Source organism: Arachis duranensis, chromosome 8 (assembly GCF_000817695.3).
Source record: "Arachis duranensis cultivar V14167 chromosome 8, aradu.V14167.gnm2.J7QH, whole genome shotgun sequence".
NCBI lineage: Eukaryota > Viridiplantae > Streptophyta > Magnoliopsida > Fabales > Fabaceae > Arachis > Arachis duranensis.
Window position 1 is genome coordinate 1,248,806 of NC_029779.3, and position 19,897 is coordinate 1,268,702.

At 37.5% G+C, this 19,897-nt stretch overlaps 1 protein-coding gene across 1 annotated transcript; it reads left to right on the forward strand.

The window, feature by feature from the left end:
• Positions 1 to 5,202: 5,202 nt before the first annotated feature.
• Positions 5,203 to 5,796, forward strand: LOC107459988 (uncharacterized). The gene has a single exon (XM_016078306.1). The coding sequence runs from the start codon at positions 5,203 to 5,205 to the stop codon at positions 5,794 to 5,796; it is 594 nt and encodes a 197-aa protein (XP_015933792.1).
• Positions 5,797 to 19,897: the final 14,101 nt, after the last annotated feature.

Sequence of the window (19,897 nt, forward strand, 5' to 3'; positions counted from 1 at the left end):
AACATCTCATGGCTTCTGTTGTTGACGTCAGTCCTACCATCGTCGATAAGTCAGATTACCGACATGTTTAAAATTTTTGAACGTTTGTTTCTTTAGTGAATGGGCGAACGTTGCGCGGCAATTTTTTCTTGGAATCTGCGTACGTTTAAAAAGGAATAAAGGAGCCGTTTGCCCTTTGTCTCTCATAAAAAGACTTTTCGGCTCTTCTTCTCTCGTTTCCTTGTTTCCGAAAATTGCTCCATTTCCCTTTCCTTTTGAAGAACTTCCTTGTGCTCTCTAACTGCTTTCCTTATTTCCAAGATTTCTTTATCTTGGACTTTGAAGAATTTTGCTTCGCCGGTGTGAAAAGGAACGTTCGTATTTTTTGCTGTTTAGACGTGCCCCTCTTTTTTTACGGTCTTCATCGAGGTTGGTTTCGTTTCATCTTCTTCTTGAACTCTCATTTCTGTTTGTCTGGGATTGCTTTGTCATTTTTATCGAGTTTGTCTCTACCGTCATTACTCTCTTTGTTGAAAAAGTCTATTTTGTCTTTCTTGCGAGTTTGATGCTTGAAACATTTAAAAACATTTAACAATGAAAAGATTATGAAAGACTCTCTTTTTTGCATACTGCAGCTGTTACCTTTTTGTTTATGCATTGCATTCCTCCTAATGGTGTCGCCTTTGATGTGACAATGTTGCATGGGAGGGACGCTATTTCCATCTTCTGTAAAAAAAAAATTTTGAAAAAAGTGCCTTCGTTTGGCTTTGTTTGATTTTACCTTACCTCTTTTGAACTAGGTCCGACTTCTTTTTGTAACAATTTTTAATATTTTGCTTCTATAGGTATAGCCTTTATGTCACCCAATGTACTTACGAGTATGTCAATTAAAGTCCCTCCTAGCCTGCGAGCTTGGGTAGATACTACTGTTTTTTGTTGTGTCCTTGTGATTGATAGGGAGTATTGTGAGGAGTTCTGTAGGCATCACAGCATATGTGAGAGTAGAAAGGATGAGAGGAACTATGAGTTAGAGACCCCTGATCTGGAAGAGAGTGTGTTTTCCTCCCCTAGAGAATTCTGAGCGACCTTTTTTTTTATCCATCAGCACGGACATTTCGATTGTTTTATCCTAGATAGTGCATCGTGTAAGAACCCGCGTTTTCACGTAAAACCGTTTTAATAAAATAATTTTAGTGCCCGAAATAGATTCAAAATTTATTAGTTTTAATTTGAAAATAAAAATGTGAAATTTAAATTTAATGAATTTTTCTGAGTTGGAAAATGTATCTCTTATTTAAGTTTCTTGTAAAAATGCGTACTGGCGCTTAAGCTGGCAGTACCGGCTCTAGTATGTCTAGTATCGTATATTTTGAAAAATAAGATTTTGAAAAATTGATTTATTGTTTTGGAAGGGTGAAAATAATTTAGAATTGAAAACCGGACACTAATCTTAAAGGTTTTGACCCAAAGTGGGCCAAACGGACCAAAAACACTTAGCAGGTTGGACCGGACCCAAGTGGACCCAAGTCTAACATATATAACCCTCATTAAATGAGGTTTTCAGCTCATTCCACCCTCATTTGAAGGAGGGGACGCTGCTAAGTTGAGAGGAGAGGGAGAAGAAAGAGTACTATTCACTCTCACCTTCTTTTGCTTGTAACTTGAGCTACGGACCTCTGATTGACGAGTCGTTTGCGGCCACGCGAAGCTCTTATCGAGCTCTACGTTTCTATCCAAAGAAAGCTGGTAAGAACTCGCTTATCACTTCCCAATTTTCTGCCCTAAGTTTATGCACGTTTCTGTGTTTGATTTTTGAGTAGATTTTGTGGTTTTGGTTGTTTAGGTGATCTCTAGTAGCAGGTAAATGTTGGATTTTACCCTTACTCCCATTGGATAAGGTAAAATTCTGCTAAACCCTTGTGTTTAGTTATTTTGTATATCTTAGGTTTTAATGTTGGTATATATATGTGTTGTTAGTTTGAGCTTTGGTGTTTGTTGGAGTTGGTTGAGGCCTTGGATCAAGCTTGGTGGCCTCGTTTTGGTGTTTGATGCATTTAGAAATCGGCCAAGGTATGGTTTCGGTTTCCTTTATGTAATATGTAATGTTTCTGGACACTTAGGCTAGTGACCCATAGGATAGGATTGAATTAAATTGGTTGTTGGGATTGATGTATGATGATGATGTATAATGATTTGAGGATTTGAGTTGTTGAATGATGATTTATGATAAATTATGATGGGTTGATGATTTTTGAGTATATTGGTGAATTATGATGTTGTAATGATAATATGGTGTGAAATATGTAGATTGAGGTAAAATGAGATTGAGAGTGATGCTTGGTATTGATAGATGATGAATATTGATGAATTGTGTTGGTGGGTGTTGAGAATTGAAGATGGATGTTGATGATGATCTTATGGTTGGTTAGTGTAGTTGATGATGATGGTTGAGTATTATTGGTGTTGATGAGTTTATAATGGACTTGGTTAATGTTGGACTTTGTCTGAAAATGATTATTGGAATTGATGAGGATTTGTAGTGGTTGTTGATGTTGTTGTTGGGTGATGATGATTATGAGTGTTTATGATGGTTTTGGATGTTGACGATTAAGGATTTTGATGGTGTTAAATGGCGTAAATAGGGATATTACGGATGATTGAGTTGAGAGAGGAATGGTAAGGACCTTGATGATGTTTTGGTATTGTTTGCGTTATGATTGGTTTGGTTTTAAATTGTGAGGCTTGGTGAATTTGAGGTTAAGAGGTTTTTGGGTGAAAATGGATTTTTGGTAAACTTTGTCTGATCATAACTTTTGTCCCAATTTTCAAAGTTTGTTGAAATTTGATTTAACTTAAAGCTTATTGAAAACTCTTCAAATTGATATAAAGTTTATAAAATTTGGAATTCTGTAGAGGGAGTTATGATCATTCAAAGTTGGTGCTGAAAATCTGAAATTCTGTAGAGTTGCAGAATTTCAAGATTTCTAATACGTGCGCACACACGGCCTTGTGTGCACGCGCAAACCTGCACAAATCTCATTCTGTGCAGACGCACAGACCTGTGCGTCGCACAGGCAGGAAAAGGCTTACTGCTTGCATCGTTAGCACAACTTGTGTGCGCGCACATCAATGAAGGATTGCAACCTGTGCGGACGCACAACCCTATACGTACGCACAAGTTGGGAAGGGTCGTCTGTTGGGGGCGCTCGCACAGCTTGTGCGAGTGAACATGCTTGTAAATTTTAGTACCTGTGCGTACACACACCGCTATGCATACGCACACTTTCAAAATCTTCATGGGCGTGCGCACGCACACCCCTGTGCGTCCACACACGCCCTATTTCGCAAATTTAAAATTATTTTCAACTATTTCACCTTCCCAACAAGGTCGTAAGCTTCTATAACACCTTTGTAAGGCTTTTGGGCTTATTTTTTAGTATGGGAATAAGGGAAATAGGCTAAAGGTTTTGGATGATGATTATTTTGAAAAGTTAGCAAACAGAGGCTTAGGTTTCTAGTGTATTGAGGATGGGTCTGGTAGAGTGTTAGGGAAGAGAGATGTATGACTTGAGAAATTGATGAGCTAAGGAGTTCAGAATGGAACTTAGAAAAATGATGATTATTGTGGTGAGTATGAGTGGAAGTGTGTTATGAGGAGCGGCCTCTGAGTTTGATTACGTGATTATTATATGCTTTGCTCTCCGTCGTGGAGGCTGTGGCAGTATCCCGCCTATGTTCGGATGAGAGGCTTGAAGCTGAGCTTCTCACTCATATTGATTGCTCCAGAGGAAGGTGGTAGGGCACGCTCTCTCCGAATATTTCCCTCTGAAAGGAGAAGGTGGTAGGGCACGCTCCCTCGGAATTCTCCTCCTTATGCGTAATAGAGAGACTAATCCGGGAGTTGTCAACCGGATTTGCTGTCGGATTTGGCACAATAAACGACATGTGATATCACAGCCAATAGGGCAGACATTCATCATGTGCATCTTCTATATGCTTGCTTGCTTTGTTTACTTGAGTTTTTCTAATTTTATAACATGCTTACTTGCTTCTTGAATTACTTGCTGTAAATGAATTCTATCTGTGTTTTACTTGCCTGCATTATTTGTGATTGTCTGATGATAGGAGGTTAGGTAGGCGGTGGTGATGGGATTGCACAGAGGTTAGGCTGGTGAGGGCTGTGGGATACAGCGGTATGATTAGCATTAGTTAGAAACCCCCTAAGCTTAGATGACCCGATTTATGGTTTAAGTCCTTTATTTATTTTTTGATGTTAAGCTTGAATATTCGTATGTCATGTGGAGCTCTAGGATTGCCTTCAGCGTCCCGGGGCCTTACATCTTACATCATTGGGAACTGTTACCATACTGAGAACCTCTGGTTCTCATACCATATTTCTGTTGTGTTTTTCAGATGCAGGTTGCAACCCACCTCGGTGAGTTGTTTGGTTGGTGAAAGAAGCAGAGGATCCAGATACCTTTTGAGTCTCTTTAATTTATTTTGCTTATTTATATATATCTCTCACTTTTGTATTTTTATTTTGGCCTAGAGGCTTGTATTAGAGAGAGAACAAAACTTGTATAAGCCATTTTAAACTTCAGTTCCTCTTTATCTGTATATTTGGCTAGCCGGCTTAAACTCCGCGAGTCGTGGCTAGTTTCCTATGATATTACACTATTATACTATTATTTTGTTTATATCACATATGTTCCTTGTGCTTATGTTAGACGCTTCGTTACTTCGTTTTGCGCTTTTAAATCCTGTTTTTGAACTATATCCTTCATCAGGCTTCTAGATAATATTATTCCTTCTATATATCATATGCATGAGCTTAGAACTGTCGTAATCCTTGATTAATCTTTGCTTTACGACGCGAGGTAAAGTTTAGGCTAATTGGGGTGTTACATTTAGTGGTATCAGAGCGGTTCGTCCTCGTGAGCCTGAGGGATGGACCGATTGTGCTTTATTGCATACTCTTGGTCATTTTTTTCTTTCATGCTATTTAGGTTATCTACTTGATATTTCATAGCATGCTTGTTTGTGAGTGCCTTTTTGGAATAATTGAAGCATTAGACCTTTGATATTGAGACTGATCACCTTGATATCGAATGTTTGGTGTAGAAAGGAACCCTAATGGCTACTCGCGGACGAGGTTGTACACGTTCACGAAGAGAGGGTAGGAATGAGCGACCGGCCGATAACCATGCCAAGTTCATGGCGGCAATGGCGAACCTTGCAAACACCATGAAAGCTAACGCTGTTGCGACTCTGCAAGCTGTGCAGAGGTTAGGCCAACTGGCCAGAAATGGAAATGGAAATGGCAAAGGAAATGCGGATGACAATGCTAAAGTGAGCGGAGACAACATGGGAGGTGCTCCGATGACCTTGGCGACTTTTCTCAAGGTTCATCCGCCAAGTTTTAGAGGTTCAACAAATCCCACAGAAGCGGACAACTGGTTCCAAGCTATGGAGTGCGCGCTGCAGGCACAGCATGTCCCGCACAATCAATACGTAGAGTTTGCTGCTTATCAGCTTCGGGAAGAGGCCCAGCATTGGTGGCAAGCAGAGTGTCGCTTGTTACAACTTCAAAACGCCGACGTTCTTTGGGATGTGTTCCAAACGGCCTTCTACAAGAAGTATTTTCCTGAGTCTGCAAGGGAAGCAAAGGAGATGAAACTTATGCAGCTGAAGCAAGGTTTCTTGTCTGTGGCAGATTGTACGAGCAAGTTTGAGGAATTCTGCAGGTTCTCTAGGGTGTGTCAGGGTGCCCAGAGGCCTATAAAAGTTGGAAGTGTGTCAAGTATCAAAGTGGTTTGAAGGACGACATTAGGACTGCTGTGTATCCTATGGAGATCCGTATTTTCTCCGATCTGGTGAACAAGGCAAGAGTGGTTGAAGAGAACACGAAGACAGTAGCCTCGTCAAGGGACACTCATGGAGTAAACACTAGTAGGGAATGCGACAACAATAACCTTGGACCAAGGGGACAAAACCTTAAGAAATATAGTGAAGGGAAGCGGTCAAGGGCTTATTCCCCTAATATGAAATGTCAGGAGTGTGGGAAATACCATCCGAATAGGCCGTGCCAATCGGGTAAGAAACTATGTTACAAGTGTGGCGCACCCGGACATTTGATTAGAGATTGTCCACTCCGAAGAACACATGAGGCGGATCGATCACAACCACAAGGATGAGGTAATTACGAAGCCAACAGCCAAACCTCAACTTATCTTCATAGTATAGACTATCATCATTCGTGTCGAAAAAGGCTTTAAAGCTTAAATTGATTTTTTCAAACTTGGTTTGGAATTCTGGTTTGAATGATTTGGTTTTGAAACTAGGACTGGAACTTTTGATCAAATGATACGATTTAAAAGGAAAGTGAGTCCTAAGATTTTGTTGGCTTGTGATTTTGGTTGTAAATCTAAATTATCAAAATGGATTCAAATTTAAAGGTTTTGATTTAAGGGTTTCAACGAATTTGGGAAAATCATGCTTTAAAATGATTAATTTACCAATAAAAGGTTTTTGACTCTTTTGATAAGGTTTTAACAATGGACTCATTTAGATTGGACTTGTTTTAAAGGTTTTGAAAAGTATTACAAAATCGGTAGTTTGGTTTAAAAGAAAAGATTTTCGGATTCCTAGTGACGATAATCAGAGTGACGCAGCGGAAGTTGTACGCCAAGTTGTCGAAATGTGAGTTCTGTAAGGAAGAAGTGAAACTCTTAGGTCATGTGGTGAGCAAGGGAGGAATAGTCGTAGATCCTTATAAGGTAAAAACGGTGATGGAATGGGAAAGATCGACAACAGTGACGGAAGTCAGAAGCTTCTTGGGTTTAGCCGGATATTACCAGAGGTTCATTGAAAGAGATGGCTAGGTTGACAAGAAAGGAAGTGCCTTTTTTTGGATATCGGAGTGCGCAGAGAGTTTCAGACTTTGGAGCAGAAGTTAACTTTAGCACCTGTTTTAATCTTGTTAGAACCGCATGAACCGTTCGAAGTATGCTATGACGCTTCTCTGAAGTGTTTAAGTTGCGTGTTGCAACACCGGAGTGTGGTGGCTTATGCATCGCATCAGCTGGGACCGCATGAGGTGAACTATTCAACTCATGACATGGAATTAGCGGCGATTGTGTTTACACCAGAGATTTGGAGGCACCACCTGTGCGGAGTGAGGTTTAGCGTCTTTTCTAATCATAAGAGTCTCAAGTATGTCTTTGATCAGAAAGAGCTTAAAATGCGTTGGAAAAGACGGATGGAATTGCTAAAGGATTATGATTTTGAACTAAGTTATCACCCTGGAAAATCGAAGGTGGTCACAGATGCATTGGGTCAAAAATCTTTAACAATTGCTCGGGTGAAAATCAAGGAAAAGGATTTAGTGGATAAGTTTGTGGATCTTAAGCTAGACATTAGTGAGGTGGTCGGAAGAGATTGTTTGAGCCAGTTGCAGATTTCACGCACATTTAAGACAGAGATTCAGAGGGCTCAGCAAGATGACTGAAAGCTTCAGAAATTGTTGCAACCACTCGGTGATAAGAGGCGTGAAGAATTCACTAAGGATGGTGAAAGATTGTGGAGAGATAAGGGGAGAGTTTGCAAACAGGATGTCGGAAGTTTGAGACAAAACTTGTTGTTGGGGACTCACTACAGTGGATTTTCTGTTTATTCCGGAAACACGAAGATGTATTGTAACTTAAAGAAGATGTTATGGTGGCCTGAGATGAAAGGTGATATAGCTACAGTGGCATCTAAGTGTTTGACGTGTCAGAAGGCAAAGATAGAGCATCAGAAGCCGTCAGGAATGATACAGCCTCTTGAGATTCCTCAGTGGAAGTGGGCTATGATGCGGTTTGGGTGATCGTGGTTCGCTCAACCAAATCCGCTCACTTTTTGCCTATCCAAGTGAACTATTCTATGGAGGAGTTGGCGAGAGAGAACGTATATATATCCCATCGCGTGATTCGGATTTTCGAGGGCGAAAATCTTTTTAAGGAGGGGAGGATGTAAGAACCCGCGTTTTCATGTAAAAGTGTTTTACTAAAATAATTTTAGTGCCCAAAATAGATTCAAAATTTATTAGTTTTAATTTGAAAATAAAATGTGAAATTTGAATTTAATGAATTTTTCTGAGTTAGAAAATATATTTCTTATTAAAGGTTATTGTAAAAATGCGTACTAGCGCTTAAGCTGGCAGTACCGGCTCTAGTCTATCTTGTATCGCATATTTTGGAAAATAAGATTTTGAAAAATTGATTTATTGTTATGGAATGGTGAAAATAAATTAGAATTGAAAATCGTGCACTAATCTTAAAGGTTTTGACCCAAAGTGGCCAAACGGACCAAAAACACTTAACGGATTGGACCGGGCCCAAGTGGGCCCAATTCAATATATATAATCCTCATTAAATGAGGTTTTCAGCTCATTCCACCCTCATTTGAAGGAGGGGGCGCTACTGAGTTGAGAGGAGAGGGAGAAGAAAGAATACTATTCACTCTCATCTTCTTTTGCTTGTAACTTGAGTTACGGACCTCCGATTGACGAGCCGTTTGCAGCCACATGAAGCTCTTGCCGAGCTCTACATTTCTATCCAAATAAATCTGGTAAGAACTTGCATCTCACTTTCCAGTTTTCTGCCTTAAATTTCTGCGCGTTTCTATGTTTGGTTTTTGAGTAGATTTTGTGATTTTGGTTGTTTAGGTGATCTCTAGTAACGGGTAAATATTGGATTTTACCCCTACTCTCATTGGATAAGGTAAGGTTCCGCTAAATTCTTGTGTTTAGTTGTTTTGTGTATCTTAGGTTTTGTTGTTGGTATATATATGTGTTGTTAGTTTGAGCTTTGGTGTTTATTGGAGCTGGTTGAGGCCTTGGATCAAGTTTGGTGGCTTCATTTTGGTGTTTGGTGCATTTGGGAATCGACTAAGTTATGATTTCGGTTTCCTTTATGTAATATATAATGTTTCTGGACACTTAGGCTAGTGACCCATAGGATAGGATTGAATTAAATTGGTTGTTGGGATTGATGTATGATGATGATGTATAATGATTTGAGGATTTGAGTTGTTGAATGATAATTTATGATAAATTATGATAGGTTGATGATTTTTGAGTATATTGGTGAATTATGATGTTGTAATGATAATATGGTGTGAAATATGTAGATTGAGGTAAAATGAGATTGAGAGTGATGCTTGGTATTGATAGATGATGAATATTGATGAATTGTGTTGGTAGGTGTTGAGAATTGAAGATGGATGTTGATGATGATCTTATGGTTGGTTAGTGTAGTTGATGATGATGGTTGAGTATTATTGGTGTTGATGAGTTTATAATGGACTTGGTTAATGTTGGACTTTGTCTGAAAATGATTATTGGAATTGATGAGGATTTGTAGTGGTTGTTGATGTTGTTATTGGGTGATGATGATTATGAGTGTTTATGATGGTTTTGGATGTTGACGATTAAAGGTTTTGATGGTGTTAACTGGCGTAAATGGGGATATTATAGATGATTGAGTTGAGAGAGGAATGGCAAGGACCTTGATGATGTTTTGGTATTGTTTGGGTTATGATTAGTTTGGTTTTAAATTGTGAGACTTGGTGAAATTGAGGTTAATAGGTTTTTGGGTGAAAATGGATTTTTGGTAAAATTTGTCTGATCATAACTTTTGCCCAATTTTTAAAGTTTGTTGAAATTTGATTTGAATTAAAGCTTATTGAAAACTCTTCAAATTGATATAAAGTTTATAAAATTTGGAATTTTGTAGAGGGAGTTATGATCATTCAAAGTTGGTGTTGAAAATCTGAAATTCTACAAAGTTGAAAAATTTAAGGATTTCTTATATGTGCGCACGCACGGCCTTGTGCGCACGTGCAAACCTGCACAAATCTCATTCTGTGCAGACGCACAAACCTGTGCGTACGCTCAGGTAGGAAAAGGCTTACTGCTTGCAGCGTTAGCACAACTTATGCGCTCGCACATCAATGAAGGATTGTGACCTGTGCGGACGCACAGCCCTGTGCGTACGCACAAGTCGGGAAGGGTCGTCTGTTGGGGGCGCTCGCACAGCTTGTGCGAGTGAACAAGCTTGTAAATTTTAGTACCTGTGCGTACGCATACCGCTATGCGTACGCACACTTTCAAAATCTTTATCTACGCACACCCCTGTGCATCTGCACACACCCTGTTTCGCAAATTTAAAATTATTTTCAACTATTTCACCTTCCCAACAAGGTCGTAAGCTTCTATAACACCTTTGTAAGGCTTTTGGGCTTATTTTTTAGTATGTGAATAAGGGAAATAGGCTAAGGGTTTTGGTTGATGATTATTTTGAAAAGTTAGCAAATAGAGGCTTAGGTTTCTAGTGTATTGAGGATGGGTCTGGTAGAGTGTCAGGGAAGAGAGATGTATGACTTGAGAAATTGATGAGCTAAGGAGTTCAGAATGGAACTTAGAAAAATGATGACGGTTGTGGCGAGTATGAGTGGAAGTGTGCTATGAGGAGCGGCCTCTGAGTTTGATTATGTGATTATTATATGCTTTGCTTCTCACTCATATTGATTGCTCTAGAGAAAGGTGGTAGGGCAAGCTCTCTCGGAATGTTTCTCTCATAAAGGAGAAGGTGGTAGGGCACGCTCCTTCGAAATTTTCCTCTTGAGCATGGGTTTCTCTCTGATTGCAAGGTGGTAGGGCACTAACCCATGGAATCATGCGACAACCAGAGGATGGTGGTATGGCACACTGCCTCGGATTATTTCCCTCTAAAAGGAGAAGGTGGTAGGACACTATTCCTCAGAATTTCCCACCTTATGCGCAATAGAGAGACTAATCCGAGAGTTGTCGACCGGATTTGCTGTCGGGTTTGGCACAATAATCGACATGTGATATCACAGCCAATAGGGCAGACATTCATCATGTGCATCTTCTATATGCTTGCTTGCTTTGTTTACTTGAGTTTTTCTAATTTTATAACATGCTTACTTGCTTCTTGAATTACTTGCTGTAAATGAATTCTATCTGTGTTTTACTTGCCTGCATTATTTGTTATTGTCTGATGATAGAAGGTTAGGTAGGCGGTGGCGATAGGATCGCACGGAGGTTAGGCTGGTGAGGGCTGTGGGATACAGCGTTGTGATTAGCATTAGTTAGAAACCCCCTAAGCTTAGATGACCCGATTTATGGTTTAAGTCCTTTATTTATTTTTTGATGTTAAGCTTGAATATCCGTATGTCATGTGGAGCTCTAGGATTGCCTTTAGCGTCCCGGAGCCTTACATCTTACATCATTGGGCACTGTTACCATACTGAGAACCTCCGGTTCTCATACCATATTTTTGTTGTGTTTTTCAGATGCAGATTGCAACCCACCTTGGTGAGTTGTTTGGTTGGTGACAAAAGCGGAGGATCCGGATACCTTTTGAGTCTCTTTGATTTATTTTCCTTATTTATTATATCTCTCACTTTTGTATTTTTATTTTGGCCTAGAGGCTTGTATTAGAGAGAGAACAAAACTTGTATAAGCCATTTTAAACTTCAGTTCCTCTTTATCTATATATTTGGCTAGCCGGCTTAAACTCTGCGAGCCATGGCTAGTTTCCTATGATATTACACTATTACACTATTATTTTGTTTATATCACATCTGTTCCTTGTGCTTAAGTTAGACGCTTTGTTAGTTCGTTTTGCGCTTTTAAATCCTGTTTTTGAACTATATCATTCATCAGGCTTCTAGATAATATTATTCCTTCTATATATCATATGTATGAGCTTAGAACTGTCGTAATCCTTGATTAATCTTTGCTTTACAACGTAAGGTAAAGTTTAGGCTAATTAGGGTGTTACACATCACGAGTAATTACGATCAAATTATAAAAGTCTAATAATTGATAAGTTTTTCGATTGGTTTGCACCTATTACACGTTAGGTGTGCTAAAACATTATAATGGTGTGCATGCAACATGTAACATTAGTGTGTTTTGTCTTAAAATACTGTAATTCATCATACTATAAACTACATCAAAACACATTGTTAGTATTACTTGTGAACTTAAATACTACATTTTATTCCTAAACCCAACACAGAATAACACATGGAATAGGTAAATTTCGAATTTTCAATATACTGGGGTAAGTTGTGATGTGTGCAAAATATTTTCTTTGTATTTTCTATTACTCCAAACTCAACAATTGAGGATAATGGATAACACTTTAGCCGCAAAATTGAATTCCACCATTTGGGGGGATTCAAATCCAAAATAAACTTAACTCGAAAATCTATCGACTGAATTAAGATTATGTGTAGGAATTAATGACGTTGTTTGTAGGGAATATGGACTTAAGTTATTAAACTAATAAAATGTAAAGAGGGTAAAGGCATTATTTATAAGGACTTCATTTTGCGATTTTTTTTCCAGGTTAACGTAATAAGAAGGTTGTGTCTGGTCCTGTACGTCATTATGAACCAGTTCAATTTGGGAAGTGTAAAAAGAAAGAAAGATTAGTGAATACTGAAAGAGACATGCTCTAATTGTTATCTATTTCCTTCATGTAAAATGTATTTTGCTTAATGTTGTATCTTTTAATTCTTTGAACAAGTTTGGACCAAATTAAGCTCTACTAACGGAGTGAAAACTTTATTAATAAAATCTTACGAGGAGTATAAAGAAGTTGTCTATGTAAAAAAAATAAAGCTTATAATCAAAAGCCAATTTATCTACGTTGTTGGAACTTCCATAAAATTTTTGTGTTGGCATAAGAAATGGAAAAATGTTGGAAGAAGAAAAAACTTTTTTCAACAAGAACAAGTTTTTTTCAACTCACAAAAATAACACTGGTAATACAATATTCTTCTAACCCAATTTTGATTAGATACAACATCTCACAAAATTAATTGCTTTGACAAATTTAACTTTATTTCATTTCATACCTTATAAAACTGGAAACCATGAATTTCGAGCATAAAAACTACATAGAAACAAATTTTCAAATGGCAACATTAGAGAAGAAATGAGTCACTTCCAACTAAATTATCTTCCGTCACTGGTTATTCCAAATTAACTGTTGCATAACATTTTCTTACGAAGCCTTGCAAAAGTAGTAGGAAGATGTATGTACTTGAATAAATCTGGCTCTAACGCCTACATCAACCAAACAGATGCATGCAGCCCATGCGAAGACAAATTGTGTTAGATCAACATGTTTTGTTCCATGCTGGATATTCAATACTATTAATGGATTTAGATTCACTAGTTATAGTGGATGCCTTTTCTAGAGAACCAGTTCATGTTTAGCAACCTTTTGGAGTTTACTCTTTTGGATGGTTTCGAATAGTAAGAGTGACAAACGGGAACATATGTTTCAAGTTCTCCCGAGACCAAAATGAAACAAGACTTCTAGTATGGAACCCAACAAGAAGACACTCTAGAGAAATTTCTGACCCCCATGTGGAGCATGGTAGATCATATTTCCCAACTTATATTTTTTATTATATCTTAAATACAGATGCATACAACATCATACATATGTGCAAAAGGAATATTTTTTATCCCTACGTTTTTTTCTAGATATTGTTCAAGGTGTTCTACATGATTTCACTTTGTTAATTGTCTGCCTGGAGTTGAAAAAATTGACCTTAATTCTATTTTTTGAAATGGTTTTGCATATTGGATAACTGGTACAGGAGATAGTTATGCTACTCCCAAATCTGTTTTATGTTACAGTGTCGAACATGAATCTTTTAGCGAGGTATCTATTACAATAGGAGCAATATATACCGTTCATAGTTTATTGGCCCACAACAACAAACTTGCACTCCTCACTCATACACACAACGAATTTGGTTATGTCGCATCAATTTGGCACTTGATTGAGGACGTTGGTGGAAACGAAAGATTCGAACAATACTACAGGTTTGGAAGCCAAAGCATAAGAGAAAATCTAATACTATTTATGGATCATAACTTAATTCTATTGGTTAACAATTCAAAGGAAAGAGAATTACTCCTCAATTCCAGGTACAGAGAGCTTGTTTTAGCAGAATATTACATTGAACATGGCACTAGGAATCTATTGGTGAGGAGAGAATGGACTACCCAAGAAACGCCACATCCTATAACAGTTAGATCTACACACAAGTATTTTCAAGGGATATTTTTGGTGTAAAAATTAGACACAATTAAATCTATCATGTTAATATATTATGGAACTTTGTTAAACATCTAAATTAAGTGTTCTGATTGTCCATGTATGTCGTTGTTTTTTGGAGATTTTATTGCTTTTTTTAATAATTTATGCTTTTCTTTATTTCTATTCTTTTAACTTTTTTTTTTATTTCAATTTGTTCATTTGATTTTAACTTATTTTTATTTGACTTATTGTTTGTTTATTTCATTGGTGTTTTATCTTAAAACTTAAATATTTGTTTACAGTACTATATTAAACTATTCATTTTTTATATCTTTTTTAAACTTAATATCAACTATATTTTGCCAATCTTTATATGTTATTCTTCATTTATTAATTAAATATTATGCTTATTGTAATATTAATATACAACATCAATTCAAATATCTAAATTAACATCATACCATAACATAAAAACTTAATTTAATCTAATTTTTTTGTCTCTTGTAGTGTTTTTGATCTAAAAGTAATTTCGATTAGTGTTATCCAAACCACCTTAATTTTATTATAATATATTTTGATCTATAGATTATCAAAAATATATTACCTTAAAACTAATTTATTTGTTATCAAAATCAACTTTGCAAAATAAAGTTTACACAAACTTTAGATTATAAACTGTAATTCTAACAGATACTTAATAGGGACAATTGTTGCATTTATCGGAGATATCCATGAATTGATAAAATAATTACCTGAAACAAGGGTGACATTGACTCCAAGGGTAAGAAGAATTTTCGTACATGCTTGGACTAAATTGCCAAATGAAGTACAGCGTAATAGGAGTCAGACCATTAGCTAAAAAAATTGGTCATGATGATTATTTTTTGGATCTAGCCCATTTTACTGGTACGGTGATCTCACCAACAAAGATGAGATTTTTTTTAGGTTAGTTCACAGGGCCTAATCGCAAGTACAACATACAGGCTAATTATTTGCTTGATTAAACTAACAAACACTGGGGGATAAATTAGTGAATACTGCTTTCAACTATTCGAGGCTTTTGATTTCTAACCCGAAAACTATAGGAGTCGAAGAATGTTTTGACAGCGATGCCTTCAAAAATCTTGCAAAAAGAATCAACTCTGATACATAATAGCCTGAAGTCCCACAACAATCGCCATACTGAAATGTGTAAGTACATTGGTTGCTTTGAATAGAACAGCTCGTATCCAATGACTCCTCTTCTCTTACACCTTTGTTCCAAACAAGATATTAATGATAATGTCGATGAACTTACAGGGTCGAAATAATTCACCTTAATATGCAACAAAATTAGACAAAAAAAGATAACATATATAGTGACATTTAACTAAATACATAAAATGAGTTAAAACCGAACTTACATGAAGGTCACTTGTCTCACGGCAACCATTGTAGAAACCATAACACCCTTGGAGGAGAACCCAACCTAATCTTTGTATAGTAAAGCTTGCAACAATCCAGAAATTCATTGAATAAACTATAAAAAGACAACTCACTCCGCTACAGTTACAAAAATAACAATTGAGAAACGACAATAACAGCAAGGACAAAAAAAACTTACATTTTGCATTCTAATTTGAAATAATCTTCTTCCACAAATAGCGATTACAGTAAGTGAGTAACAAAACTAATAAAGCAAAATTGAAAGTGAAATTGAAGAAATTACCCGACTAAGGATGGATCCAAGGAACACAACCTAACCTTGGTATAGTAAAGCCTGCAACAATCCAAAAATTCATTGACCAAGCTATGAAAAAATAATTCACTCAGCTACCGTTATAAAAAGAACAATTCATAACAAGAACAAAAAAACTTACATTTTGCATTCTAAATTGAAATAATTGTCTTTCACAAAGACCGATTACAGTGAATAATAGAACAAATAAAGCAAAATGGAAAGTGAAATTGGAGAAATTACCCAACTAGGGATGGATTGAAAAAACCCAGCATAACCTTTGTATAGTAAAGCCTGCAACAACCTAAAAATTCATTGAATAAGCTATTAAAAAACAATTCACTCCGCTACCATTACAAAAAGAACAATTGAGAACTGAGAATAACAAAAAGGACAAAAAAACATACATTTTGCATTCTAAATTGAAATAATCTTTTTCCACAAATAGCGATTATAGTATGTGAGTAACACAACAAATTAAGAAAAATTGGAAGTGAAATTGGAGAAATTACCCGACTAGGGATGGATCCAACAAACCCCTAACAGGGAAATCGACAACAGGTAGTGGTTATTTGCTGGAAAAGCCAATGATGTCTGACAGAGTACAATCTTTTGAGCTGCCTCAACTACAGTCAATGGTTTGTCGAAAAAACTTTTTTAACCATGTTAGCCACCGAAAAAGACCACCGCAGGAGCTAAAAAAGAAGCAGTAGGCCTGAGAAGAGTAACGGGATAGGGTTTTGCAATTAGTCGCCGGATACTGCCCAGAGAGGGACTACGATAAGGTTTTCGAGGAATTATCCTTTTGTTTTTTACTTGTGCAACATTTGGTAAAAATCAAGTCACCCATTCATATTGGAGTACATATTCGTTAGATAGTATAATGAAAATAACATAGAATACAATATAGTATCACATCATTTAATGAATCAATTAATGAATTTTTGACAATTTTACTTGATTAATGGCTGTAATGGTGACACATAGTCAAGGGTAAATAACCCTTACAATTCTGACGGGTTTGGGAGAAACTACCTTATTTATGAGTTTTTTTTTAGTAGACAATGAAAATTACAACCTAACACAAAACAGTATAATCACTAGTCAATAAAGAAGACATATCATTAAGAGGAGGATTATTGATGAGTGAAAAAGTATACCTAAATAAAGCTTACCATTCCATAGGGGAGATTTCTGAGCAAGCATAAAATCATGACATGATTGTAATATCATATGTCTCATATAAGAAAATTCAACTTATCATTATTGAAAGAGTTAAGTACGATTTTGGTCTTTAAGGTAAGGGCTAAAAATTTATTTCGTCTCTGGCCTTTTTTTCGCTACAAAATGGTCTTAAAGATTTAACTTAGTTTTAAAATCGTCTTTCGGACTAAAATACGCTTCCCCTTTCCCTTCCCCTTCTTCCCCAAAATCAACCAGAATCCCCTTCCCCTTCCCCTTCTTCCCCGAATTCGACCAGAAACAAAGCAGAAGCAGCAGCAACAATGAAGCAACAACAACCAGAAGCAGAAGAACAACAACAATACCAGCAATAACAATAACAAAATAAAAAGCAAAATCAATGTAATTAGAAGCATAAATAGAATCAGAATCATAGTGAAACAAAAGCATAAACAGAAGCAAAAACACAAAGAAAGGCCCAATGTAATCAGAAGCATAAACAGAATCAAAATCAGATGACTATCTAGTGGTACACGGCAGCAAGAGCAGCTCCACTGAAAGACCCAACCCGAAAAATCCACTGCAATGAAGAAAAGAAGATATAAAATTCAGAAAGAATTGAGTGAGAAAAAAAAGCCAGAAACGAAGAAGACATACCTAATCATTCCATGCATGGTCTCTGTTGAAGATGATGGCAGCACCAAGGTTCCTAGCTAGGTTAATCCCAATTCCAGTAATAGGAATGGTTGCCAAGTAGACCAAGAAGATAGCAAACCCGATTGGAAGCAGCGGCGACCGACGAGGAGCAGTAACGACCGGCGACCGAGCGAGGAGAAGCAGAAACGACGAACGGCGAGCGGCACACAATGTCCACCCTTCGGGATCTGCTAGCATCGACGTTGAGGAGCAGCAGCAAGATCCAGCGACCGAACGATGAAAAGCAACGGCGGTGGCGAGGAGCAATTGCGGCAGATTCCCTTCCCCTTCGCTTCTCCACTTTTCCTTCCCCCTCTTCTTCCATTAAAAACCCACCTCCCCTAACGTGATTAACCCTTCCCCTGTTCCCAGCCTTTAACCCATTTTTCTTTTTTTCTTTTTTTATATTTTTTTAATTAGGGGTAATTTGGTAATAAAAATTAAAATTTTGGTAAAAAGGACGATTTTAAAACTATGAGAAAAGGACAAATCCATCTCTGACCTTTTTTTCCTGCGGACATTTTCGTCCCCGAAGATTGGGAAATACTTTAATGTCCCTAACCTCCCGAAAAAGTGGACATATTTACCCCTCCGTTAGAGTCGCTCCGTTTGGCCTGACGGAAAACGGTGATGTGGCTCCCGTGGCGCTGACCTGGCCGTTACGGGCTACCACGTGAGATGGGCTTTTGAAAAGAGGATGTATTAGTCCCTAGGAACCAAAACGTCGTCGTTTCTCCCCCACCCCCAATCTATGAAATCTTGAGCCCTAATCCTTCAACAAAGTATACGTCATTTACAATGTCATCTGTTTATGAACCAAATTTATAATGTTCTCATGAATGGCTCTCTTCCTTTTCATCACATCAACCCATTGACCAGAAGGACCCTGCAATTATGTGTCATTTACGATGTCAAGGTAATATGGTATGATAACTAGCTAATGATGAAAGCCAGAAATTCTCAAAGATATTATTCCTAGTGGCTTGCTAGGGGCATGCATTGTAAACTCATACATGATATATCATGGAACATGAATGATCATTAACATGGATATCAATATGTGTGAGATGACACTAACAACCATGAAACAACACACCAAAAATTATACAATCTAGTTAACTTATGATAAAATGATCAAGCCATTAGACAATTTGTATATAATCTTATACTCACCTAAACTTTTTCAAATGCTATAAAAATGTAAGGGCCATTAACTCCCCAGTTTCCAATACATTCTTGAACATCGGATGCAGACCCTCACATGGAAAATCCTTTACTCTTCGAATAGACTCCTTGGATGGCAAGGGTTTTGTCTTCATATATAAACGGAATGCATTGTTACATGTTCTCTACAATGACTGCAATTCTGCATTAGTGTCAATAAATTCCCTAACTCTATCTGAAACAAGGTCAAGGACTGTTTGAGGGAATCGGCCATAAACAGTTTCTCCATTTGCTATTGTCTGTTCAATTTTTTACATTACTCCAGTCATATTCTGCAAGACCTCTTCTTCGGTGGGAGCAGCTTGTATTGGTTTGACAGAAACAAATAAAGATCCAATAGGTAAGCCATATCCTCCGATGTCATGAAGGAATAAGCAATGCCAGTACGGCCAACCCTTGCAACCCTTCCAACACATTGAACAAATATCTTAGGCTTTGGAGGGAAGTCCCAATTGATAACATTATCAAGCAATGGAATATCAATGCCACGAGCTGCAACATCCGTCACAATCAATAGCATCGTTTTCCTCGACCTAAGCCTTGCGTAGGATGGGGTTTGATGGATTAAGGCTCAAGGATTTCATAGATTGGGGGTGGAGGAGAAACGGCGACGTTTTGGTTCCTGGGAACTAATACGTCCTCTTTTCAAAAGTCCATCCCACGTGGTAGCCCGTAACGGCCAGGTCAGCGCCATGAGAGCCACGTCACCATTTTCTGTCAGGCCAAACGGAGTGACTTTAACGAAAGGGTAAATATGTCCACTTTTCCGGAGGGTCAGGGACATTAAAGTATTTTCTAATCCTCGGGGACGAAAATGTTCGCGGGAAAAAGGTTAGGGACGGATTTGTCCTTTACTCTAAAACTATTTTAAATCGTTGGGACCATTTCGTAGCAAAAAAAAGGCTAGGAACGAAATAAATTTTCAACCCCTACCTTAGGGACCAAAATCGTACTTAACCCTTACTGAAAA

Bases quoted from the DNA above. Each gene is read 5' to 3' on its own strand.
- LOC107459988 (XM_016078306.1), top strand. From the start codon at position 5,203: ATGGCGAACCTTGCAAACACCATGAAAGCTAACGCTGTTGCGACTCTG.